The 24,768-nt window shown below is 44.8% G+C and overlaps 3 protein-coding genes and 1 long non-coding RNA gene across 8 annotated transcripts; 2 read left to right on the top strand and 2 right to left on the bottom strand.

Annotated features, from left to right (window-relative positions):
• Window positions 1-33: 33 nt before the first annotated feature.
• LOC108118598 (ankyrin repeat and SAM domain-containing protein 1A) lies at window positions 34-4,117 on the bottom strand. 2 transcript variants are annotated; one of them, XM_017231363.3, is made up of 9 exons: window positions 3,955-4,117; window positions 3,499-3,625; window positions 2,675-3,441; window positions 2,314-2,437; window positions 1,714-2,024; window positions 845-1,644; window positions 547-783; window positions 359-490; window positions 34-298 (listed from the first exon to the last, which is right to left on the bottom strand). In XM_017231363.3, exons 2-9 carry the CDS (start codon window positions 3,600-3,602, stop codon window positions 197-199), a joined length of 2,577 nt encoding a protein of 858 aa, XP_017086852.2. In that variant the 5' UTR covers window positions 3,603-3,625; window positions 3,955-4,117; the 3' UTR covers window positions 34-196. The 2 variants fall into 2 exon arrangements, with proteins under 2 accessions (XP_017086852.2, XP_017086854.2); XM_017231365.3 differs by having other exon boundaries at window positions 1,714-1,985.
• Window positions 4,118-4,225: 108 nt separating this feature from the next.
• On the top strand, window positions 4,226-8,530 carry LOC108118592 (prolyl 3-hydroxylase sudestada1-like). 3 transcript variants are annotated; one of them, XM_017231354.3, is made up of 7 exons: window positions 4,232-4,391; window positions 6,364-6,454; window positions 6,515-6,654; window positions 6,716-6,913; window positions 6,975-7,169; window positions 7,231-7,848; window positions 8,143-8,530. In XM_017231354.3, the coding sequence occupies exons 1-7, from the start codon at window positions 4,337-4,339 to the stop codon at window positions 8,454-8,456; spliced, it is 1,611 nt and encodes a 536-aa protein (XP_017086843.2). In that variant the 5' UTR covers window positions 4,232-4,336; the 3' UTR covers window positions 8,457-8,530. The 3 variants fall into 3 exon arrangements, with proteins under 3 accessions (XP_017086842.2, XP_017086843.2, XP_017086845.2); XM_017231353.3 differs by lacking the exons at window positions 6,364-6,454; window positions 6,515-6,654; window positions 6,716-6,913; ... (1 more) ...; window positions 7,231-7,848; window positions 8,143-8,530 and adding an exon at window positions 4,580-6,244 and having other exon boundaries at window positions 4,226-4,391; XM_017231356.3 differs by lacking the exons at window positions 6,364-6,454; window positions 6,515-6,654; window positions 6,716-6,913; ... (1 more) ...; window positions 7,231-7,848; window positions 8,143-8,530 and adding an exon at window positions 4,580-6,244 and having other exon boundaries at window positions 4,383-4,523.
• Window positions 7,895-8,833, bottom strand: LOC138926792 (uncharacterized). The gene is made up of 3 exons (XR_011443454.1): window positions 8,498-8,833; window positions 8,085-8,430; window positions 7,895-8,016 (listed from the first exon to the last, which is right to left on the bottom strand). It is a non-coding gene; the product is annotated as an uncharacterized lncRNA (long non-coding RNA).
• A 7,557-nt stretch (window positions 8,834-16,390) lies between these two features.
• LOC108118576 (probable serine/threonine-protein kinase nek3) lies at window positions 16,391-24,629 on the top strand. Of its 2 annotated transcripts, none has more exons than XM_017231335.3 (6): window positions 16,391-16,501; window positions 16,962-17,099; window positions 18,989-19,212; window positions 21,812-22,016; window positions 22,221-22,541; window positions 22,621-24,629. In XM_017231335.3, the coding sequence occupies exons 2-6, from the start codon at window positions 17,060-17,062 to the stop codon at window positions 24,231-24,233; spliced, it is 2,403 nt and encodes an 800-aa protein (XP_017086824.2). In that variant the 5' UTR covers window positions 16,391-16,501; window positions 16,962-17,059; the 3' UTR covers window positions 24,234-24,629. The 2 variants fall into 2 exon arrangements, with proteins under 2 accessions (XP_017086824.2, XP_017086823.2); XM_017231334.3 differs by having other exon boundaries at window positions 21,776-22,016.
• The last annotated feature ends 139 nt before the right edge of the window (window positions 24,630-24,768 follow it).

Raw genomic sequence — 24,768 nt, 5'->3', positions numbered from 1 at the left:
AAACTATTTAAATAAATAAGAAAACACAAAAAATAAATCTGTATCAATAATTTTATTGAAAAACACTCAAAAATACTTTAACATGTTAGCTGAAGCAAAACCAGCATTGAGATGGCATCAACGACTAGCAAATAAAATGCAATAAAATAAATAATTTACACCGTTGTGCATAATTTGTGGCACTTAAATGGCATATTTAGCACTCCTCAGTAATTGGCGTACCCCGTCGACTGAGGGCCAATTGGTAAGCAACCTCAAAGGCCTGTCCAAGAGTCAGAATAATTTCCTTAGCTAGCTCCTGTGAATAAATAAAATAGTTTAGTAGGCGCTTTATTTCACAATATTTAAGTTTACTAACCAAACTATCGACCATAAAGACATGACAATAGTGCAGGTCCTGTTCTTTGGTAATGTATGCAAAGTACCGCAGATCTTCCGTATCCTGGCAAACGCAATTAATGTTCTCAATATCGTGGCAACAAATGGCAGTCTAAAATATAACGAATATTAGATACAGAAACAGTCGTAATCGTATAATAAATTTACCTTCTTTTCGTGATCTATAAACTTTACGCCGACACAGGAAACGGCAATATCCACATTGAGACGGGTCTGTAAATTAGCCGCCTTCAGGTATTTGGTTGATGTGGTGCAGTTTTCCAAGAGACTTATGTCACTGACACTCGCCGCCGACTTGAGGTTCTCCTCGATCTTCAGTTTCTGGATGGACTTGCGCGTGGACAAAGTTCCCTGAAGCCGCCGTATTACAGTCGAGCCCAGATACTGTAAAATATTTGGAATTGATTAACATGTTGATTGATTAATTAATCTTAATTATACTTACATAGAGGGAGTATCTTATTTCGCCATAGATTAAAGTGTACGGCGAGTGACACCAGTTAGATGTCGAGCTATCCTTCTTGCCGAGTAGCAGTTCTGCAGGATCTCGTATGTGCAGCGAATCGCCGGTAGGAAGATTTTGGGGCTCGGCTAACTGAGCTTCTGTTTCTTGTTCCACTGTAGAGACTTCGTTTCCGATGTTCTCAAATATGGTGTCAATCTCGGCCCAAACACGCGATGCACTAAAATCCTCGCCCAGGGCAGAGTATCGTTGCCGGGACAAACTGCGTCGATTGTTCAGAGCATGGGCTGATCTCACCATGCTAGGCGAGCGCAAATAGCTCCGTTCCACCGGTCCAGAGCTAGGCTCCCTTCCATCCGTCACATCGGCTGCTAAATTTAGAGTAGATCCCTTGAAAAGTCCAGCGAATGGCATATCCCCGACAAACTCTTCTACGTGGTCAGAGCTTACGGAGTTGGCTGCCCGCGGAGAGGCTTCCGGCTCCAGCATACTACTTTTGCGCATAGTAACTGGCTGCATAAAGTTGAAAATCGTGTGCTCGGCTTCAGTGACAGTGGGTGGAGGATAATCCGGCGTTGGTGAATGACGAACCGATCGCAGTTTATGACTGTTGTTGTTATTATTTTTGTCAACCGCTGTTGGTACTGAGCTGTCCTCTTCTATAGGAACCAGGTTCGCATAGTCATTGTACTCTCCATTAATTCGAGTCCGTGGTTTTGGAATCGGTGGAGGCGGCAGCGACATCTCCACATACGAAGCCACCGCATTCTGACGCAATGCCGCTGGAAATGGACAAAAAACCAGATGTTACTTTAATGACTAATTCGAAATGGGGATATACTTTGACGTACAGTTGCTAGTGGTGCTGGCGGAGTTGTCATCGCTGGTCGATCCGTTCCTTAGAAGATTTATAAACTCGTACGATTGCGAGGGTACCGATCCGTTGGACATTTCCAATGTTCGAAAGCTGGGCAAATGGGGTTGCTTGTAAACAGGCTTGTAGCTGGCCCAGGAGTCACTTTCCTCCGCTCTGATATTCGTCACATCGCCGTAGGACTTCTGGTGCAGTATGGGCCTCATTTCCAAGTAGTTTGGCGGCGCCTTGGCAAACACGTCCAGCGAGCTTAAAGAGTGCGAAAGTCCATTGGCTTGATCTTGCTTTCTACGAGACGCGAGTGAGTGAGTGGGTGGTTATGGAAGAGAGACCAAACGGTACCAGACCAGTTAATTGAAGAGCCGCGCAACCGATTCTGAATCTATTCTTATGAGTGCTAGGGCAAGTGGGCGTGGACATGAGAGTGGGTATAAGTGCGAAGGGCGAGTGGGAGAGAAGGGATGAGTGTGCTTTCCAAATGACATGAGCTGTGGGCTGAGTTAATTGGGGTCAGCAAAAGATGCGGGTGTGGGCGTGTCTCAGTGCATGGTTCATGTGTATGATTCTCTGAGCTTACTTCCTCTGCCGGGCCGGCAGCTTCTGGCGCTGGGAGTTCTTCTCATAGAGACGCTTCGGAAGCGACTGTGTACCATTCTCAATGACACATGCCTTCTTCTGTTCCCTTGCTGCTTGAGTAAACTCTGGGAAAGATTGTGGGAGTTTAAATGTGGTCTTGGAATTTAAATTTATTATCATTTGAAAACAGTTGAAATCGGGAAGCGACTACAAAATTATTTAATTGGCTGCAATAAAATAATTTGTTTTTATTAGCCTTGTAGCGCCTCAAACAAAACTGTGTTTGGTACAATGACTAACTGAAAGGGACCCACTTATAAACTATTCATTGTTAAATTTTACTTTGTTACATAGTAACTCACCATTGATTGCTCCCACAATATCGTAGGTGACGTGTGGAGGATAGTCGGACAGTATATCCAGGGCGGTTCGGCCGTTTCCATCGGTGGCGTGTACAAAGATTCCGGCTTTTAGGAGGGTGACCACTACTGACTTCTTGCCGCAGAGGGCAGCCTCGTGGAGCGCGCTGCCCGCGTTCGTCAGTATGTTCACATCCACGCCCGCCGCCAACAAAGTTTCCACCACCTTCTTGTGCCCGTTGCGACTGGCCAGATGCAGGCAAGTGTGGGTAAATATGTGCTTGGTAGGCGAGTAAACAAGCTGATCAATGTCATCCTTATCTGCCCGCTTGTACGGCAAAATAAGATCCGGATAAACGCGCAAAAGAGTCTGCACCACCTGCAGTCGCCCAAAATGGGCGGCCAGATCCAGGGCCGTTTGGAAGCTATTGTTGCGAATGGTGGGATCAGCGCCGTAGGACAGAAGAATGGCAACGACAGCATTGTGACCGTGCTGGGCGCCCGAGTGTAGGGGCGTTTCGTTTTCGATGGTCTGTGCGTTGGGATTCGCTCCAGAGGGACTGTTCATGAGCAACATCTTCACGATGTCCTGGTGTCCAGCCCATGCGGCAAGAAATAGGGGCGTGGAGCCCCGTATGTCGGGTACATCGAGCAGAGCGTTGTGGGAGATCAGTAATCTGACAATGTTACTGTGACCATTTAGGCAGGCATGATGGAGGGACGTGTAGCCATTCATATCCTGGCAGTTTATACTGGGACTGCGTCGAAAGCTTAAAGGAAAAGTAAGTTATAAAAATGTATAGCAACAGGTGCTAGCGATGACTCACCTCGACAGCGGTCCATGGCGCTTGCTGAAGTGCTCAAGCAACTTGTCCACTGTCTTGATGTCGCCTGCTCGCGACGCCTCCAGCAGCTGCTGATCCTTTCCCATTGCTCCTCCTTCTCACTAAAGACCTGCAACGAAAGAGGCGCACATGTCAGTGAATAAGAAATGAGATCATCGCGAGAACAGAAACCGCCCCACCCCCCAGCCCCAAAATCAGGTGGAATCAGCTGGTGGCCCTAACTGTAAACGAAACTTGCGGATTGACCGATACACTAACACACACACGCATATTTCATATTTATTTACACTTATCTATCTATAAGCATTCCAGGGCACGCACGAAAAGTGGGTTTTTGTTTTGTGCTCCGCCTCTTCCAAGGTCATCGAACGGCATTGGCCATTCCAATTGGAATTTCTAGCTTGTAAATATACGATTTTGGCATATTTTTCAATTTACCGACTGTTTCCACATCCGATTGGAGAATTTCACGCCATAAACGATGCACTTAAAGACCGAGGAGGTAAGTAACCATTTAAGCTCTACGGACAATAACTTTATTTACGTGGAGAGCCGATCTATATTCTAGACCAGTGTTGGAATTGTTGCGAGTCTAGCAAGTGTTCGTTACAAATCGACCAGAGATGAGCGCGTGCTAATCATAACGGTTGGCTACTCACGAAGACCTGTTACATATAGCTAGATAAAAAGGCTAAATTACCATCACTGACATTGCGAATTCGATATTTCTTATTACACATCTCCAGCTGCACAAGCCGAAATTTTTTATTTTCCTTGCCATAGTTTCAAGTTTTACCCTGAAAATCCAATTCCATAAATCATGGAAACCACCAGCTCCAGTCCATTTAAGCCGAGGCAAAAAGACAAGGACGAAGGTAAGTGGAAAGACAGAGTTGCAAGAAAACTGTCCAGGCGAGGTGTGCCGGCACATTTTACCCCCTTGGTACCTTTTGATAACGCGTGTGTATGTGTTGGTGTTGGCGTGAACAGCCAAATTAACGTTTAAGGTATGCCTTATTTTGCCCCGCTTAATGCAATACCATTCACTGTGTTGATCTTGCAGATGCCCGTGAAGAGGACGATGCGCAGGCGGCGACGGTGGAGCATATGGACGCCAGCGGCGAGCCGCAAAAGAAACTACTCCGCCTGAGCGAGACCTTTGAAAAGCCACACGCTGTACAAGAAGTCCGATTAAACGACACCTATCAGCAGAAGGAAACAACGCAATGGCTACAGACTGCCTGGACAAACGAAAAGAGCGAGACAAAGGAAGAAAAGACGGGTGCTCAAGTTTTTGGGGATCCGTTCCAGATATGCCTGCTGCCCGAGATGCTGCTCAAGGGCCAGAGCCAATCGTTGGTCGCCGAAATCACACAAAAAGTGCAGTGGTCGAGGAAGCAGATGGACCTCTATGAGTTCTACCAGAGCACTGACCTCTCCAACATGCCCAACTGCCGGCTGCTCACAAACTTTCTGCAAGTGCTTCGCAAACAGGTGAGACCTTGGCTGGAGAAGGTTACTGGCCTGAAGTTGGACTACGTTTCTGCCTCCTGCAGCATGTACACTTGTGGTGACTATCTGCTGGTCCACGACGACTTGCTTAAGGACCGGCAAGTGGCTTTTATATACTATCTATCGCCGTGGGAGGGAGCGGAAGAGTGGACGGACGCGCAAGGAGGTTGCCTGGAGGTATTCAACAGCGATGAGCAGTGCTTTCCTCAGTTTCCGGTCCAGCGAAAGATTGCTCCAAAGGACAACCAGTTTGCCTTCTTTAAGGTAGGATCGCGATCGTTTCACCAAGTGGGCGAGGTGACAACCTTCGACTACCCTCGGCTCACTATAAATGGTTGGTTCCATGGAGAGACTAATGAAGCTTTCGTAGCCGATTCCCTGCGTGCGTTTCCCCGCCAGCGTTACCTGCCGCCAGATAATGTGAATCAGCCGCCGCTGGGCCTGCTTCTGAACAATGTTTATTTAAAGAGTGCCACACGACGAAGCATCCAAAAGCGGATAGAGGAGAATTCAGAGATATGTCTGTACGAGTTTTTCAAACGAGAAAGGTTTGAAATGGCTCGGTCGCAGTTAATGGCCTCGGAAACTTTAAAGTGGCGGCGACAAGGTCCAGCGAACGCTCACAACTATGAAGTTTTGGATTTATCCACAGCCAAAGGCACAATCCAGGAGTTGCTGCAACTGTTCCGGAGTCATGCCATGTTTGACCTTCTGCGCGACTTCACAGATCTGGATTTGGCCGGGTCAGATGCCGATCAACCCACCTGCAGCGTAGAAATTCAACGCTGGTCGCATGGCAATTACACTGTTTTAGGCGACGGACTGGTGAGCGAAGAAAATACTCTGGACCTCGTATACTATCTGAACGCGGCAGACGGGGCAGCTGTAATTACATATCTTTCGCCGGACTCGGAACTTCCTGAGGAGAAGGCACCTGGGGCGAGCAGGCGAATGGAATCTGAAGGCGAGGATGAGGAGGACGAGTCTGTGCTACTTACCATCACCCCGGTGGACAACGCTTTGAATATAGTGTACCGGTGCGAGGGAACTACTAAGTTTACCAAATACGTTTCGTGTAATACGCCCTTGGAAAAGGGGCCTGTTTTTGTTATATCCTGCAGTTACAAGGAGTAGCTTGTGGCTCCCATATAATGCGCACAATGAGCTACATTTACATGCATACCGTTCTATTGTACAGAAACTATTTTACCGAATAAAATCATAAAAAAAAAATCAGATGGCGTTATTTTATGTTCGGTTTAGTTATTTAGAACAAGGACCAGATCCTTTTGGAGCTTGAAAAACTTATTTGAATAAATTTCTTGCATTTTTCAGACAAGTTTCGAATCTGGGCAACAATTGCCTTCATAGTGGTCATCATTGGAATAGGCGTACCCATGTGGTGGCATACCACTACCGTATACAGGTGAGTCAACCTCATGCCTGGGGGCGTTTACCGATTAATCTATAATTATTTTACTTGCAGAGTCAATTTACCTTCTTCAGATATTCTGAGCCTCAGTGAAACGCCTATCAAAACAACCGTGCAGGTGGCCATCTACACAAAAGAACTCAGCCGAGGCCAGTTGCTCATCGGTGAACTGGAAAGCGCTTTTAGCGACAGCGGTAGGTGATTCTTAAAGGCCTTAAAAGTTAGTGGGAGATTTTAAAGCCAAACCTATTTCAGAAATTTGGACTTTGAGATTTAAACAATTAAATGCAACGGAAAAGATCCTGGAAGCTCACACTCCTGCGGTTTTGGAGAAACTTCTTTTGAAAGAGCATCCCCAGAATCTGGGAGACTTTATGTTAATAGAGTGGCCCAATCTACAAGAGGAGCTGCTGCTCACAACGGAACGTTCAGCTTTGATGCGAGGAGATACTTGTAGGTTTATTGTGAAACTCACAATTTTAAAATCCCAATCCAAATTTTCAAATACTTTTAGCTGCTAATAAGATTGCCCAACTTTTGCACTCCAAGATCCTCCAAACATATCGTATCAACCAAATATTAAGTACAGATGAGCGAATGGGCACCAAGTCAGAGGCTCCACAGCCAGCTTATGATGTGATTGTATCTGTGCTGAATCCAAAGCCTCGTCAGACCCATGCTCAGTGGAATATTGCAATGGCCGTGAGGAGTAAGCTTTAGAAGTATTTTTCATTAGGTTTGTTTTAGTAATATTACTTATCTCTTTGCAGCCTACATTGAGCCCTGGCTGGCACAGGTGTCCGGCGTGTCGAACTATACGGTTCGAACACAGTGGAAGTACCGTGTGTCCATTGAAGCTGACCTGAAACAGGTGCGCGACCAGAGCCGTCTGGGTCGACACTATGCTCTGCAGGAGTCGGCCCTGCCTCACCTGCTCACCTCGGTTGCCCAGAACCTGAGTGCCAGTACCACCGATAAGCCAGCCATCAATCTGGTGGTCTACATTCCACCCTGCCACACAGCTCCATTGCACATTTACAGTAGCACGAATCAGAAGCTAACACGGAATGGAGTGGATGCCTTCATTTCGCCTCCTTGGGGAGCGTTCATCATCGCAAATCCGCCAGAGCACGTGTGTCTGGCTGCGCTCAATGATCAGGAACCGGTGCCCTACTATGTTAGCACCACGGACAACATGCAGATAATGCTGGATCAGCTGCACAAACTGCTCGACATCAGTAGCGAACTGCAAATGGACGGTGTCAAGGTGGTGGACATTGAGCAGCTGGAACCGCGGCGCTGGGAGTATGAGGCCTATTTGCGACGCACTGCTATTCGTCATTTATCTACCGCCAGTAACACCCTTCAAAGCCTCATTAAGTTGTTGGGTAAGCAGAACATTAATAATTTATTCTAGAATTTAAATAGAAACTATTAACTGATGCTACAAAATATATTTATTTGTTCCGTCTGCTGTCCCTTTCCGCTTAAAAATGGTTCATTTTCAAAAAGATTTTCATGGCCAAATCGTATAATTTATAAAGCCATAGCCGTTGCTTCCAAAAATATTACAATAGATTCATTAAGTTTTATTTTTTAAGCAATTAAATTATTATGACTTTACCTTAAAGCCACCATAATTGGATCAACTTAACAAATATTTGCTTCCTCCTCGTGTTTAGATCAAATCAGCTATATTGTGATAGACGATGAAGTGGGTGCCGCCATTACGAAATCCTACGCCGATATTCTGGCCGCGAAGGCCGCCCTGCTGGAGAACCGACTGGCCGACGCCTCGGCGCTGGCCAAGCGCGCCTTTGTGGCCTCGGAGCGGGGCTTCTTCGACCCGAGTCTGTTGGCCCAGTTGTACTTCCCCGACGAACAGAAGTATGCGATCTACATTCCACTCTTCCTGCCCATTATGGTGCCGGTGCTGAGTTCCTTCAACATGCTTCGCAGTGTGCTGCAAGCTAGGCGGAAGGAGAAGCAGTCTTAATCGAACCGCAACCAAAAATAATGTATGCCACTTAGCTCTACCTATTAAAACCTTTATTTTTTGATCAAGTTTAACGGTCTTTGCGGTTTATTTGGATTACTTGGGCTTTATGTGGTAGTACGCATCATCGTTTAAGTCCGGAGTCTTTTTCTTTTTTGCGTCATCGAACATATTCAAGCTGTAGATAGCAGCGCACAAAATATATGTGAAGATAATTCGGGCCAGCATCTTCGGTGGGTTGTGGGATAGCCAAAGGACTAGGCAGATGGGATTTGATATTTTTCAATGAATTTTGATCGGTCTGTTTGATAGAAACAAAACATTGTGTGATTAAATTAGTAACTTAGTAACTTTTCCTGTACTTGAATTTCTCTTCAAAGCCTTGTAGATGATCAATCTGCAATAGGTGTGGGTGGCAGCAGAAATTTGATGTCAGGGCTGTGGCTGCTGCTGTACGCACCCCTCGAGGCAAAGCGCAGTCCGCTCAGCGTGTGAACGCGGCGGCGCGCATAGGTCAGGTTCAGCATCGGACGACGCAGTGGCTGCCGGATGAATATCAGTTGAGACAAGAGAGCAATAGTCACGCAGTCCAAAGCCAAGCAGGAATATCTAATACTCTTTCTTTAAGTAGATCTTAAAGGTTCTCAGAAACCCATTTAATAAAAGATGATAAGAACCTATAAAATTCTTTAAAAGTCTTAAAAGTATTTAATGAAAGGATTCTATCAAATGTAGAGTAGTAATATTTTAAAATTATTTATTTAAGGTAGCTTTGACCTTTAAGATAAAAAATAAATATTTTAAAAATACTACCCTTTACCATCTGCGGATTACCCGTCTTTAGACAGTGCCCGCACAATTGCATGCCATTGCAAATAAGCAAATAGAGAAAAAGAAGCAAATACGCGGCTGTCAAAACTCGTTAAACATGGAATTCAATTGGTAATAGGCGTCAGGGGCAGAGGGCGGGACTTGGCTAGGAGGAGAGGTCGACGCCGGCGTCGGCGTTAAATAGTTAATTTTTAATTGCTCATGGCTCGTTGGCTCTCGACGGATGCGAAATGGGACAGGCCGACAGACAAAAGTTATACTCGTAAACTGAAAGATCTTCGGCATACCCAAACATACATACTTATTCATCAAGTATTTGTCTTTTCAAAGGTTAAATATTATTTTAATGAGCCGTGCTTGTGTTCAGGCAGGGACTTCAAAAGAGGCACAAACCTTTTCTCCACTTGCCGGAGACGGAGATGGAGCTCTCTGGTCGCGGCCCCAAGACCGCAAAAAGGTCAACAATGTGACTTTTAGCGATCGCCAAATGCCGCCAGCCCGCCAAGTGGCTTTGTGTCATGGTTTTTGTAGCGTGCCATGGTGTGGCATATAGGGTTTCGATTTGAATCCGTGTTCAGTCTGGATATCAGATATATCTTAGCCCACTAATTGCCAGGCCGCAAGGGCCATCGTCTATGCATTTCCGGGCCGCCATTTTCCCACACGCACTCCGTCACGGCAGAAACCGCACGCACGGAAAAAATCAATTCACTTAAGAGCGGAATCCAAGTCGATGTTAAAGTTTAGGCCGCAGTTAAGCTGGAGCCGAAGGCTAGCACCGAATAACGAAACTAATTTTGATGCGGTTGTTAAGTATTTCCAAACACCTCAACCGCTTAAAGTGGAAAATGGGCAGAGGAGACTTTGGCGATTTGGTGAAGATATGAAGATGTAGCCCAGACAATAGCTGGGCGATGGACTGGGGCACTCTTGAAGTGGCCACGCCACTTCAGTTGAATGCAACGGCACAACAAGGCGTGTAATTAATAATTGATTGAGCCGCATTTTCCCAAACAATGAATGACATGGCACTCGGGGCGGCGATGGGATTCGATTGTACAGCTGCAGTTGGCCACAAAGAATTGAAGAATTTTTTGGCCAAAAATGGCACAAAGTACACAATGAGCCAAGTGCTGCACCTGGAAAAAAGATGACATGAAACAGGAAATAATTAAATTTTGATAGCCCCAGTAGTATATTTATTTTAATAGTTTCTTTCATTTTAATATAAGGATATCTAAGTCATGGTTTGATTTTATTTAGTTTCCTTCAAATCAACCTTTTCTCCCTGTGTGGCCCAAGGAATCTAAAAGTTTTAGCCAGAGTAGACCCACTGTTTGGCCAGGTGTGCCCATAAGTTGGCTTATATGGCCTTTGCACGTAAAAGCAGCATTGCAAAATGTTTACTGCTGCAATTGTAATCACTGCTGACCAAAAGTGCAGTATCGCTACTTGCTACTTGCTACTTGCTACCACTAATGCTGCACTGGTTGATGCACTTTTTATAGCTCTGGTGCATTCCCACCACCGCTAAGTGAAATTAATAAAAATTGCAATCGACTTGGATGCTGCACCAAAAACGTCAATGCGTCTGCGCAATTCACATAATTTGTTTAATTAATTACGCCAACACATTTTCATTACCTGCCTATTGGGTAATTCCAGTATGCCGTATGCCAGACGAATCAAAAGTGATGTGATTTTTCACATAAACCACTCGCAAAACAGAAAAACACACTCGCATCGTAACTATAACAGCCATTGAAAGCCGAACTGATTTGGCAGCTTTCGAAAGATTCAGCCAGCCATCGTCAAGGTGGAAGTAGATGGATGCTTCTGTTGCAGATGCAGTTACCTGTGGCTGATGCAGTTGCTGTTACCCGTCCGTCAGCAACATTCTCAGCATGCGCCAAGGCCACTGGCATTTTGTCTTCATATGCTGACTCAAGATCTAGCGTAGAGGATCCGAATTTGCAACGTTTTGTGAGCGGCAAGCTGCATGTTATACTAGTAGCATCTGGCAGTTGCCACAATTTGTGGCAATTCGTTCTCCATTCTCCGCCGGACCTGGATGATTCCGGTCTAGACCGAAATGTTAAGCGAACAAAGGTCAATTTTGTGTGGACAAAAATTGCAAAAAAACAGGAAAAAGCCAAATTTATGAAAAAACTGGTAATCTAAACTAAAATATATAGATTTTTGACTAAAGAAACCATTTTCTCGAAATGGAACTTCCTCATATGAATGTTTAATGTAAAACCTGTTGTATTAAAATGATATTTTTTATGGAAGATAATCTTTTAAGACCACGGCATTGATTAACCTTATACATTCCAACAATTAACCAATTTGTTGCAGCTCAATAAAGTCGAAGCGTTACCGTAACTGAATATAAAAGTAAACACTCGACATCAAAACTATCATCATCATCATCGTTCCCTTGCCTTTGCGATTGGCAGCCATGGGAAAGAGACCTCTGTCGCTGCTATTGGCTGGAAAAGTGTCGAAGCCGGCAAACCCCAAGGACGCTTATAAAACAAATAAAGCGAAATGTATTATACTGAAAAATATTACTTACCCTTACCGTAGTTTGACATAAATGCCAATTTAAATGCTGCAAAACGCATAAATCAGCGATGAGGCTGCTCTAGCCGTTGCTGTTGCTGCCGAGTCTCTAGATGTTGCTGCCGTGGATGTTGCTTTAGTGCCTGACTGGGGTTATTGTCGTGTTTTTTGGCAAACAAACGCTCAGCAAGTGGCGCTCCTCAAAAACGTTTTTTGCGCCAAAATGTTTACTTCAAACGAAATTTGAAGAAGACCCAAACTATTGCGGGCAGGGTTCAGTAAAAGGCAATGCTCAGTATGCTGGTTGGGGGACAAAAGTTGCCGTTTAATTGAATTAACATAAAATAAAAGTTGTCGGAAAAATGATAATGTAACCTTACCATGTCCAGGTCTTTACATCCTGGTCAGCATTAGTCTTCTCTGCCATTTGGCATTTGAGTCAGATATTCTTGCCAGAAGAATCACGAACAATGCCGCCGCCACCGCCGCCTAGCTTTAAAGACGTAGACGACCGACCCGTAAGCTCATTAACATGATTACAATGAAGATTCGACTGCATAATAATTCACACATATTCCAACATCCACTAGCAAATAATTACGAAAAGTGCATTTGTATGGGCATGCAATTAGTCACAGACTCCGCAGCAAAAGCAACACCAACATCGAATGAAAAAGCAAAAGCATCTGCAAGTTGCAGATTTGGATTCTTTACCGGCTTCCCATAATTTACCAAATATTTTTTTATTATTTATTTTTTATTTCGCCTCTATGTAGATGGCATAGCAACTGCAACTGCAACTGCCACGGCAACGGCAACATCTACGTTTATAACATTTTCTCACGTTTCGTCGTGCAGATTTCGGCACAAGTTGCGCCTTGGTGTGGCATGAGATCTGAGTGGTGTGGTGTGGTGGTGAAGCTAGGTTGCAGTTGCTTTCTGGTGGTGGCTGCATTGGTGATAATGATGATGGCGGCGGAACGGGGGTGGGCGGCTAATGCACATTTTATGCAAATTTTAACTGCAGCATCTTGCAGTGTGTTGGCTTAGCTTATGGCAGCTTAAGTCGGTTTACGAGTGCCAGTAAATGCAATTTAGAATGCTTGAATCTATTGACTGTCAATAGGCGCAGGCCTTAAACCTGTTTAAATTTATGCTTTTTAAAGTTTACATTATAAATTTAAGTCTTTGGTTAACTGAGAATAATATAATGTGTATTAATTGAATTTTAAGAAATTGTTAGGAATTTAATTCCATTCAAGTTCGTTTCTTAAGTCATTTGTTTTAATACACGTATACTAAAAAAATCTTAAGTTTTGCGCCTTAAAACATGCCAATCGATATTAACTTTCAACTGTCGGCTATAGTAGGATCGGAAACAAGTTCGTTTCCCAAGTCATTAATTTTTATGTTTGGATTTTACGACTTCGGCTTGCGTTTTTGCAGATTTTCAAATCAAAAATGCCGCATCACGGCAATGCGTCAAATTAGCCACCCCGGTCCGGTCCAGTCCGTTCACTGACCACTGACCGCCTGTCCGGGTGTCCAACTGGCTGACTGACCCAATCCGATCCGCTGCCCAGATCCCAGAGAATCACAGTTGAGCCGCGGGATTTCGCAAGCATCGGCGTCGCATCCATAAAACTGTAAATTGCACAGCTGCGTTGCCGTCTCCATTTGCGGCTGTCTTTGCCACGTGCAATCCCAAACCCAATCCACAAAAATCCCAATCTCAGCGAAATTATATGTGTATAAATGCAACAATATGTGTATATAAATATTGTATGTGGTGTGTATGCAATTTCTTATTATGAGCGGCTTGGCTGGCAACGGCAAAAGGTTTTCCAAGAGTATGCACTTTATCAACGGGAAAATCTGCTGGCAGCCCATGCTCATTGCTGCACAATTACTCAACGACCTGGGATGGCTGGCTGTCTCGCTGTCTGGCAGCGATTCCAATTCCCAATCCCAATCCACCTCCTTGGCACTCGTTAGTGGTTGCTTCTGCTTCTGCCAGGTTTTTGGCATTTTTTGGCGCGTTGCTGGATGGGATTGGGATTGGGATGGAAATGCCACCAAACCAGAGTTAAGAGCCGAGAGTTGCATCTCGAGATTCGAGAGCTTGCTCGGGCGCATCTTCAGCTTAATTGAATTTTTGGTTGCTACTGCTGGTGAATGCATTTACTGGTGAATGCGGCTCCCACACGTTGTGCAAATGCTTTCGGCACTTTTACTGCATTAGAGCTTACATAATGGTTAAAAAATTAAATAATTTACCCAGGCAATGGATGGATATTCTGCCACTTGTACTTTTAGCTTGTAACTGCCAGGTGGTACATCGAATTCGTGTCTTTGTCGGCTGGAGCACATTCATCAATGTCAGTCCGCGTGAAGTCCGAGGCCATACGAATTGATGTTTATTTAATTGTAAGCGATCGCTAATTAGAATTCAATATTTTTAGATGCTTTGTAATGCTACAAAATTCCAATTCGTGTTGAACAAACAGCATTTTTGAACAATCAACCTATGCACAGAGAAATAATTTGATTTTAAAAATCAAATGACCCTAAATCAACTCTGCTATTAGAAAGAAATTTCTGTGTGTGTATAGACTCATTAGGCACTTCCTTGTATTGATCGTGACATTTGGTTGAACAAAAATATTTCCTAAAGAAGATACTTATCTAGGAACTTAATAGAAATCCGAGATTTTTGGCAGTTTTATATTTTAAAAATTTAAGAATAGTTTTTGATTGTCATATTTTCTGTCTTATATTTGTAAGTAAACATTTTTTTGGCTGTGTGAAAGTTGGCTCATTGGGGACTTCGCTGGCACTTCCTTATTATTGGCCTTTCCCACGCAGAGGGCACCTAGCCAGCAACAGATCGCGTGAGTCATTGGCACACACAGGAGTTAACTTGAGTTGAGTGGAATCGTAAAGCGAACATTTATTACAAACAGCCTTACGGCTCTTGCACAATCACAATTTCAGCAAATTAGAAAGATGGCGGCCATATGCCACTTCCCACAACTTTTTGGCAGATGGCTCCGTCTCCGGCTCTGACTCTCAGACTCAACCTCAGGTTGAAAGTCATCCAGTCACCCAGGTACTAAACCCAAGCTCGTCCTCTGTTGACATTTTTTGCCAGTCGGGGGCAACCATCTGCTTTGCATGACTTTGGTTTTGTCTGGTTGATTGGCCTTTTTTCCGGCAGGCAACCTCAACTTTGAAATGCCAAGCTGCCAGATTGCCAGGTGACAGCTTGAGGTTGTTCGCCAGCATTCAGGGCATCATCCAGCCCTCGCAAAAATATCTATATAAATATTATAGAAGAAATCTGTCTAGCGACGCCCAAGATCCGCTTAAGATCGCTGGCCAAGTAGCAGGCGTGTAAATTCCCACACTGCAGCAAATGCCGTTCCAGCTCCCAGCTCCGTGCCACACTCACCCATATACACATAACCGGATTGGCGGTGGCATCGCGACTTTTGCCCCGACATGGCACAAACAACAACTAGCAGCAGCAAATGCAGCCGCGGCAGCCGAGGCAGATGGGGCAGCAAATGACAAAGCCCCGCCATGGCTATGACATAATACCAAGCGGAAGATGCAACCAGTGAAGAGTGCACTGGGAGAAATTGAGAACCTTAAGGGCATAAGCTTATACTAGCGTATATATGTTTGAATTTTCATTAAAAAGTTTTATTATAAAACGCAAACTGATCGATCTAGAAGAAATTGCTCATCAACATTCCAAAACTATTTTCCCACCAGTGCATTTCGGGTGCATATAATTGAGCTTTTGGGATTTGAGGTGGGGGTGGGATAGTGCTTGCCCATAATCATGTGATGGCCCTGCGGCCAGCTGACGTAAGTGATGAATGCAAGCGACTCCTGCCACACACAATGCAGCTAAGTACGTGTCATATGGTCACACGCTGCGTATGCGTAATTTGCGTTAAGCATACGCCACCGAGTCCAAGCCGAAAAGCCAACAGAATCAAGCAGAAGCACAAACACAAACACATGGAAAGTCGAAAACACAGACACGGCCACGAGGCAGGCACGAAGATGGCTGCGAAGCTGGATGATGGTTGCGGCGCTGCCGACGTAGACGTTGCACAGTGGGTGCTACCTACAAACTGAAGAAATTATTTCCCATAAGACTGATGAGTTAAAGTATACAATTCTAAATAATAAATATTTTACATTTTTTTTACTTATATTTATTTTAATAAAACTTAATTTAAGCTTACAGTATAGTATGTTTTTTCATTATTTGAAATATTCAAAAATAGTCTTTTTAAGTTTGTAAAATATATTAAGTTTTTGTAATGAAAAGAGCATTTAAAATACTATACCTTGTAATAATACGAAACCGAATTCGAAAAAATAACTTGTTTCGAATTGTTGAAAAAACATGTAACAATAACATGTTAAAAAAAAATCGTCATTCCACTGTACATCATTGACGCTGCTGCCTTTGAAGCTTGCAACCGCGATGGGCTCCAAGTGGTTTCCTTTCGCTTTCAGAAATCATTTCGCTTCGACAACGTGGACGATAAAGTCACAGATCGCGCATCGCTGCGCCCGCTCTGCCGCAAAACCCGTAACCCGCCATCGTCTTAGCCAGCCTCCTCCGTGCGGTTCGTAGTTCAAGTGGTTCTTCTGCCTTTTGTGGCGACTTTTGTGCTTTTCCGCTGTTTGCCCAGCCAAGTGAGGCAGCCGCGGTGGTGCCACCGTCGAGCTCTCAACGTTTCGCTGCACCTTCTAAATGGGTTTTCCGTAGTTTTCGCACCTTGCGAAACACATTTCGTACGCAATTTACATACACGATCGAAGTTTGAAGAATTTTGTTCGCTGCCGCTCATTTCCTACATGACGGACAACTTTTTTGGCATATTCGCCATGGAAATGAATCGCTCGTTGGTGATGATTTTCGTGTTGAGTTTGTGAAAAACAAAAAAAACCTACAAAAAACCAAACAAAAAGAAACGAATCGGGGCAAAGAAACATACATCTTGTGCAGCTGGGAGGTTTTGCAACTAAAAAACCCTTCCAATACCCATAATAAAATTTCTGTGTTGTGCCTATCTTGTTTTGCAGTGCGATCCATGTGAAAATCGACATTAACTTTCAGCTTAATTGCTCTGGATTAACATATTGGATAACATCCCCATATTGGATAATTAAAGTCTAAGGATATGTGGAGCCTTGATTATAAAATGATTGCCTTTCTTTTGGGTAAGTAACTTTTGTAATAGAATTCAGCATATACGAGAATTTTCTAGATTTGCTGGATTTTACTGGAATACAGAATAGGATACAATATATGGTATTCAGCCCATAATAGCCTCTAATTTATAATCATACTGATTTAGTCTGCCTTTGTCATTTAAGACTAATGTCCTGATATTTTTATTTTAAATACTTTATTGTTTTAAATCGTTTAGTCTTTAATTGTTAATTTTATTGTTTAATTTTTTTCAGTTTTGAAAGTGCTTAGTTCCAAAGCCTTTAAAAAAACATTTGAATCATTTGAAACATTTGAAAACCTAAAAAAGTATAAATTAGCTAAAAAACATATATAACATCGTTTATAGGCTATACTTTCTAATACTTTAACATGTACCATTCAAAAAAAACCTTTGCTTCTTTAGGCTCCATTTGCGATTAGCCTTTTTTTAATATCGATTTTTGTGTTAACATACAATATCCCATATCGGCAAAAAACAAAAAATCGCATGCTCATTAGGTCTTTTTTCGCCACATATATTTTTTACAAAGATAATGTGGTGGTTCAAGGCCCATCGCCTCATCGCTAAAGAAATTAATGGGATTCAATGAGTTTCATATCGATCACATTTGTAATCAAGCGTAATTTGGCGGGCCAACCCCCGCAGCACTGGCGCTGGCCCAAAAAAAATGAAGACAAGGCTGAGAAATGGCAATTATGGCTAAGAGTGGGGCATCAGCAGCATAATTACCATACTGTAAATTATCTTTGAAGAGTGAGAGTGAAGTGGCCGACGCCCAAGCCAAAATCGGTGGCTCTCAAGGGGACTGCTGTGTGAGACTCACTTAAGTCCATTCGAACTCTGTCCAAATTAGAGATTCCACCTCCAACCGACCGAGCAATTGAAATTGGTATTGGATTCGAACCATCTGGATTCGAGGGGGACAAAGGCAGTGCCTTTGGCCAGTCATAGTTCACTGCCACACAATGGGAGGAAAGTAAAGTTTGAAATTCACTTGAATTAAATGCGAATCACAGTCCCCAGTTTGTAGCACAGCGTCTTTCTTTTATTCGACCCCAGCTGGATGGCTGGTTTTCTCTTTGTTTTGCATTTTGGGGCTTCCTTTAAGTGTTTTTCTTTTTGGAGTCAAGTTTTTTCCTCCATGATGAATGGAGGGAGAATTATGCAACCTTAGAGTGCAATTTGTACTCCGGCTCTTGGCCAGCATTGGGTTCTGCAATTGGTGTTGAAGTTGCAAATTGCCGTTGCCTTAATTGCATCGCAGCACAGCTCGTCTTCCGCTGTCTGAAGAACCAAATATGTAAACACAAAATACATCAAAATGGAAAAAAACAGAGAAGATCAGAGACCACAATGATACATTTGGTAATTAGCCTTTGAGCTTTTAATGCCCAACACGAGTACAACACGAGTACGACAAACGTAATCCATAAAAATTGATTGACTTGGCATTTTAATTGTCGGACCCTCATGTGGATCTTGGTTTCTGACCACATACGGCTGATCGACCACTTTGGTTGCTGTGGGAATGCTTGTCTGGCCGCAATGTTAATGATGTCTTTTGGTATCACAAAATACCAATCGATGCTGCTCCAAAAACAAAATAATAGCAAATAAAAAAGCGGCTCGAGCACTCGCAGAACTCAGCCTTGGAGCAAGTGCTCCGGCACACATAAATCACGAGCTCGTCACTCGACGCAGTCGCAGTTGTAAGCGAAAGTGATGCGGATGCGAAGGTCACTTGACCAGGTCAGCACTCTAGCACACAAGTTCCACCAGCACTTCTCTACTCCATCCATGTCTGCCATTTGGAGACCAAGCAACCAGTCCTAACCAGATCACGATTTATGTTGTTTTATTTACTTTTTTTTCTAGCAATAACGTCGGCGACACTTTGGAGCAACTCTGGATCCGCTAATGCTCAACTGCTCGACGAGGACGATGACTTGGCCTTCGGCAGACCCTGGCCCACGTACAGCCTGCAGAACATGCCGAAGACACAGTTCACCTGCCACGACAAAATCCTGGGCGGCTACTATGCCGATCCGGAGACCCAATGCCAGATGTTCCACGTGTGCGTCAAGTTGCCCGGAGTGGGGGTAAGTCTGAATGTAGTCTTGGTTTAAATGCCACGGGCTGAGAACGAAGGCAGCAGAGGGTCGCGGGTAATGAAAAGCTTACATTTCATTTCGGGCACTTTATTTTTAATTTATACATTTTATAAATAAAAATTTTGTATAGACCCGAATATTATTAAAATAATTTTGACCTTGATTATGGTAGTCCGAATGTCTACATTATTGAAAATTTAGCTTAACCCAGTCAGCTTAACCCAGAGAAAGACTTTTCCGCGCCCACCTCGCAACACTAGACATCACAGCGCTACAAACCGAAAGACTTGGGCAACGAACTTGATTAGAGAAGACATCACGGAAAGCAGAGTCCCAGCTAAATGGCAAAGTAGCATCGGACAGATGAGCCGGGGAATGTGTGTGTCTGTGATGGCTTCGACTTCGTGACCAGTTCGAATGAGGAGGGTTGAGAAGGCAGCGACTGTGGGAGTTTGCGACCGGTTGACCTTTAAAGGGGCGCTTTTTCTGGGAAGCTGTGTGCGAATCACTCGCGACTTCCCACTGGTTTGTCATCTGGATTCTCTGCGGTCGTCCTTGCCTGAGCCGCCTCCAGCTCCCGACAAATTTCGTCAAAAGTGTCGGACAGCTGCTTTCGCTGCTGGTTTTCTTGCTGTTTTAGTTCCGAGATCTGTTGACGCCATTGGCCATCAATTCTGGTTAAGCACTCCGTCAATTTTTTCTGAAAGAAACATTTCTGTTCTTTTATTTCTTCGCGGGTTTGGCGTAGCTTTGCGTTAGTAGTGGTTAGTTCACAATTCTTCTCCGTTAGTTGATGCTGCAGGACACTGTGCCCTTCCTCCAGCTGCTGAATGTTGAGAAGTACCTTTTGTAATTTTACAATGCTCGCCTTCGAGGCCAATTTAATCTGTTCTAACTCGGACTGCAGTTCATTCTTTTCTTTGCTCTCTGCGATTTGAAGTTCTTTCTTCTGATCATCTTGCTTTACCTTATCATCCTGCGGCTGGTCTTCGAAGATGTTGGATGACTCCAGATTTGCAAAATATTCTTCCATCTGTTCCTTTTCCACAGTCGAGTCGAGTACCTTTCTTTTGAGGCAGCTGTACTTGAGGCGCTCCTGAATGTACATGCTCTTCCAATCCTCCAAGTCCCGTGGCCGGCAGAGGGATTCATACGAATAGTTGATCATCACCGTTCTCTTTGAGTCGCCTATTAGCTGCTTCAAAACCCGGGTCAAATGAACGTTGTGGTACTCCAGGTGCGTTTTGGACGAGCTCTCCAGAGCTTCCAGTATATGGAAGAGGGTGCCCAGAGGGAGCCCCAGGTTTGTACTCTTTGCCAACCTGCGAAAAAGGAGGAAGTGCAGTGTTCCGCAGCACTTTCTGGACTCTCGAACATGAATGGTGAAGGCAAAGTGGCTATCTTTTTTACTACTCATGACCTCTAGCATATACGCATGCACTTCCCCCGGTGCGGCCACGAAGTGGTCATTGGTACTGGGGTTTCCGGGGCACCCGTTTAAATGTCTAAGGCAGTTGTCGGTGTCTGCCGACAGCGCAGAGTGTATTATTGTGACATACAACTCCTTCTTGGACTCCAGAGAGTATATGCTACTAAAGAGCGCGCCCAGGATTCTATTGACCATGTTCTCTGTGTCCTTCGACACTGCTGGCGTACGCTCATCGCAGATGATAACAGGTCCCAGCTCGGAGTTAAAGATCTGATCCATCATCTCGGCCACCGCTGCATCGCTGACCTTCTGCTGCGACTGAGTGGCCGGCCAGAAGAGCTTTCGGAACAGAAACAGCTTAACCTCTTTCCGCATTTTCCAAAGAAATAAAAAAAATATATATATTAAAAAATTTCTAAATAAAGAAATCTATGTGTTACGTTTGCGAGTGTATGTGGCTGAATGAGTCTACTCATCCTAGCCTACACATGAGCCTAATAGCCTGGCCTACTGTTTATTCGAGAACCCGATCGAGAACGTTCACTTTGTCACCTTGCCAACAGAAGCGGGGTGGTGGGAACGGGCTCCCCCGCCATGTGGCAAATGTCAAGCGGCCAAGTGGCAAGTGGAAATGCCAAAGTTTGCGGCAGGCAAACGCGACTGCTTCTTGTTGCCGTGGCATTAAAGTCGCCAAACAAGGAAGCCGCTAATGGGATGCATGTATCTCTACTGAAATGGGAAATCTTTAAAGAAAAATGAATATATTTGTTTCTTATTAAAACTAAGACAATAAAAAGTTAACTTACATTATTAGAAATTATTTAGAATTATTAATAGAATTTTCATTTCAATTCTTTCAGTGAAAATTGTCCCACATTTAAGTCAACTTGTATTAATTAACTAAACAGAATATCGTTTTTGAAAAAGTGGAAGGGGGTAGCTTTTCATGTGACTCTTGCAACTTTTGCAGCTGCTGCCAGTGGCTGGCTCTTGGCCTTAATGCTTTTGATTTTATTTATTTTTTTATTGGCCTAATCGAACCTACTTATAACATTGAATTTTGCATGTTGCTCTGCCTATCTAATGGTGCTGTTTTTGGTGCTTGATGCTTTTTGGGGGCAGCTGCTACACCGAAGAGTTAATCCATTTGTCCAACAGGTGCAGGACTACCGCTTCCTCTGCCCCAACACGACGGCCTTCGACCAGGAGCTCCAGATTTGCGCCAATTGGGCGGATGTGGACTGCGACAAGGCCACCTCCCTCTACGACAAGGGCGATTTGAACGATCTCTACCGCGGCGGGGATGACAGCAAGGCCGCCCACGAGGAGGAGGCCACCTTCCACCTGCAGCGCGCTGAATCTGGTAAGAAAAGCTTAATGAATTCCATCGTGTGGCTAAGTTCGATAAATCTGTTATGACCCAGTTAGCTTTGTATCTTAAACCTAGCAAGTAATTTGATACATTTGATGATGCTTTTAACTTATTACTTTAAAGTACCATCTTGAAAGAAAATTGGGCTTTAATTGAGTTATTTCAAACCGAGCTCTAATGCCTTTTCAATTTTAGGCGATGTGCGTCGCTCTAAGGAGAACCACAAAAACAACATCAACAACAACCGCGGTGTGGATCAAAAGTCACGCCCTCGCCACAATTACGCCCAGGCAGGTGGCAGCTCCGCCGTGGGTACAAGTTCCAGCTCCAGTCCCAATTTGGAGATCACGCAACCCACCAGGCGACCCATTTCCACCTATTATACACCATCAACATTGGGCAGCACCAGCACGACCACGACGACCACAACGACGGAGAGGAGCTATTACAACCACAACAACAACTACAATACAAATTACAACAACAATTACAGCAGCAACAATGACGACTCGAAACGTAAGCTAGACAATGGCTTCTCAGGCCAAAAGATGCATTGCCCAAAAATTAATCACAACTCCCCTTAACCCATCCGCAGAAGACGTAGATGATATCTTCAAGGGTTCCCACAGCTCGCACTTCTTCTCTAACCGACACGGAGGACGGGAGTACGACGAAGAGACGCCCTCCTCGTCATCGTCACGTCCCAAACCCAATGACTTGGGCGACTATCAGCGCAAGACAACGCCGCGAGTCACGCCCTCGACCCGAGGACCCAGACCCAGCACCACTACCTCCACCATGCCGGCGACCACAAAAGCCCTGAAGAAGATCACTCTTCATGCCACGTTCAACACGGACTTCCTGGACTCGAAGGTCACCACTCCGCGTCCTAGCAGCAGCATAACCAGTCGGTTTAGCTTCGGTTCCAACGACTTTGCCACCCAGGAACGAATTCAACCCACAACCTACAATCCCAACAATGGAGCCTACAAGTTTAAGACGACTCCGCCACCATCCTTCTCCTCCTCCACAAAGGTTACAGGAAAGGGTGCCCAGGACTTTGATAAGCCACGCTCTAAGCCAACAGTGGCGATTGTACGCAAGAAATTGGGGCCACAGGAATCGAACTACATTAATCATAATGAGTTCGCTGACCTGGCTAAGCCGCAACCGTTCCAGGCTCAGGGGCAGGTTTCGAAGAAATCCAACCAATTGGAGCCACACTATCAGAGGCACAAGCCGCAGGTGACCAGGGTGGGTGCCCAGGAGCCGGCACCCTTCTCGGCGCCCAGTGCCAAGCCCAGATCTTTCACGAGTCGCGGTAGTATTACCTACAAGGCCACCACGGAGCGGTATGCGGATGGGGAGACCTACTACCCCACTACTGCAGTCACGCCCAAGGCCAAGGAAGCCTTCACGCCGACCACCTTCCGTCCAACCACCTACAAGAAGCCCTACGAGCCATCAACCCTTCTCACCCACCGACCCACAGCTCAGTTGGTGACCAAGAAGTTATCTTCTCCGACCTCTCCGGCGGCAACCACTGCCAACCCCTACTCCAATGTCGACGAAGACGACGGCCAGTACCACCCAGAGTTGTATGAGAACGACTTCCCCCGCAACCGGTTCAAGTTCTTGAGAAACCGTTCCTCCAGTTCCACCTCAACTTCCACCACCATTGCGCCGGCGATCTCCAGCAGGCAGCCCCATGGTTTCCAGCAGGCTCACAGCCACCTGAAGAGTCAGCAGCAGTCCGTCTACCAGAGAGAGCGCGAGAGGGAGAAGGAGGCGGATCTCTCCGACGAGGATGAGCTCTTCAAGACCGCGCAGTCCTTAAACTTCGGGGCTGCCAGCATCAACAAGCTGAGGGCGGACATCTACAAGGCGGAAAAGACCTCGCAGCAGTATAACTCACAGTACAGTCCCCAGCTGGCGTCATCTAGTCCGCAGGCCAGCAGCACTAGTACTACCACCGCAACCACCACAACTACAACGACAACCCCACCAGCTAGCACCACCAGGCGACCAACGACTCTAAGAACCACCAGCACAACCACTAGTGCTCCCAGTCTGGCGGCCAAGAAGTCCGTGAAGAGCAAAAAGGAGCAGCAGCTGGAGAAGAAGGAAAAGGAGAAGCCAGCCGGAAAGCGGCCACCACATGCGGACGAAGACACCAGCTACGACTACGCCTACTACGACACCGATTGAGCGGGTGTTCCAGCTCCTAATCCTCACTAACTACATTCCATAGAACACCCATTCCCGGATTCCACATCTAGCAGCAGTTACATAGGTGCCACAGTATTTTAAAGACAGATCCGACACCCACACCATATCCTAATACATTACATTCTCTTATCCGGTTTATCGCTTCGACATCCATTAACACTCGCGTACATTCATTCAATAATCAGTTTCAGATTCAGTTTCAGTTTCAGATGCGTTCTAATGAATTTCCATGCGTGTATCTAGTTATTTAAATAAAGCGAATATATAATTTTAGTCGTTAGACAATTGTTGGAATTGAAGGCCGATGGGCAGCTAAAACCGTATCGAGGGGCAACCGTATCGGAGGTAGTTTTGGAGCAATTACTTTCAAGTAAAGAAAGTTGGTTTTACTTGATATCTAATATTCAATGAATTCACTACGAAATTGTACTAGTTTTTAAGTTTTCTTGTAAATAAAATCAAATGTAATTCGTAAAATCGGAGTCGTTTTTCTATGAAGCTATTGCGTTTTTTA

The sequence above is a fragment of the Drosophila bipectinata genome, chromosome 3R (assembly GCF_030179905.1).
Source record: "Drosophila bipectinata strain 14024-0381.07 chromosome 3R, DbipHiC1v2, whole genome shotgun sequence".
NCBI classification, from domain to species: Eukaryota; Metazoa; Arthropoda; class Insecta; order Diptera; family Drosophilidae; genus Drosophila; species Drosophila bipectinata.
This window is presented reverse-complemented; position numbering and strand designations above follow the sequence as displayed.

What these genes read in the sequence shown, in the direction of transcription:
- LOC108118598 (XM_017231363.3), bottom strand. Translation starts at nt 3,602, where the DNA reads ATGGGAAAGGATCAGCAGCTGCTGGAGGCGTCGCGAGCAGGCGACATC. An exon ending in CGCCATGGACCGCTGTCGAG is followed by an intron (nt 3,442 to 3,498) that starts GTGAGTCATCGC and finishes TTTTCCTTTAAG; the next exon opens with CTTTCGACGCAGTCCCAGTA. An exon ending in CTGCCGGCCCGGCAGAGGAA is followed by an intron (nt 2,025 to 2,313) that starts GTAAGCTCAGAG and finishes CGCGTCTCGTAG; the next exon opens with AAAGCAAGATCAAGCCAATG.
- LOC108118592 (XM_017231353.3), top strand. Translation starts at nt 4,337, where the DNA reads ATGGAAACCACCAGCTCCAGTCCATTTAAGCCGAGGCAAAAAGACAAG. An exon ending in GCAAAAAGACAAGGACGAAG is followed by an intron (nt 4,392 to 4,579) that starts GTAAGTGGAAAG and finishes TTGATCTTGCAG; the next exon opens with ATGCCCGTGAAGAGGACGAT.
- LOC108118576 (XM_017231334.3), top strand. Translation starts at nt 17,060, where the DNA reads ATGTGGAGCCTTGATTATAAAATGATTGCCTTTCTTTTGG. An exon ending in CCTGCAGCGCGCTGAATCTG is followed by an intron (nt 22,017 to 22,220) that starts GTAAGAAAAGCT and finishes TTTCAATTTTAG; the next exon opens with GCGATGTGCGTCGCTCTAAG. An exon ending in CAACAATGACGACTCGAAAC is followed by an intron (nt 22,542 to 22,620) that starts GTAAGCTAGACA and finishes ACCCATCCGCAG; the next exon opens with AAGACGTAGATGATATCTTC.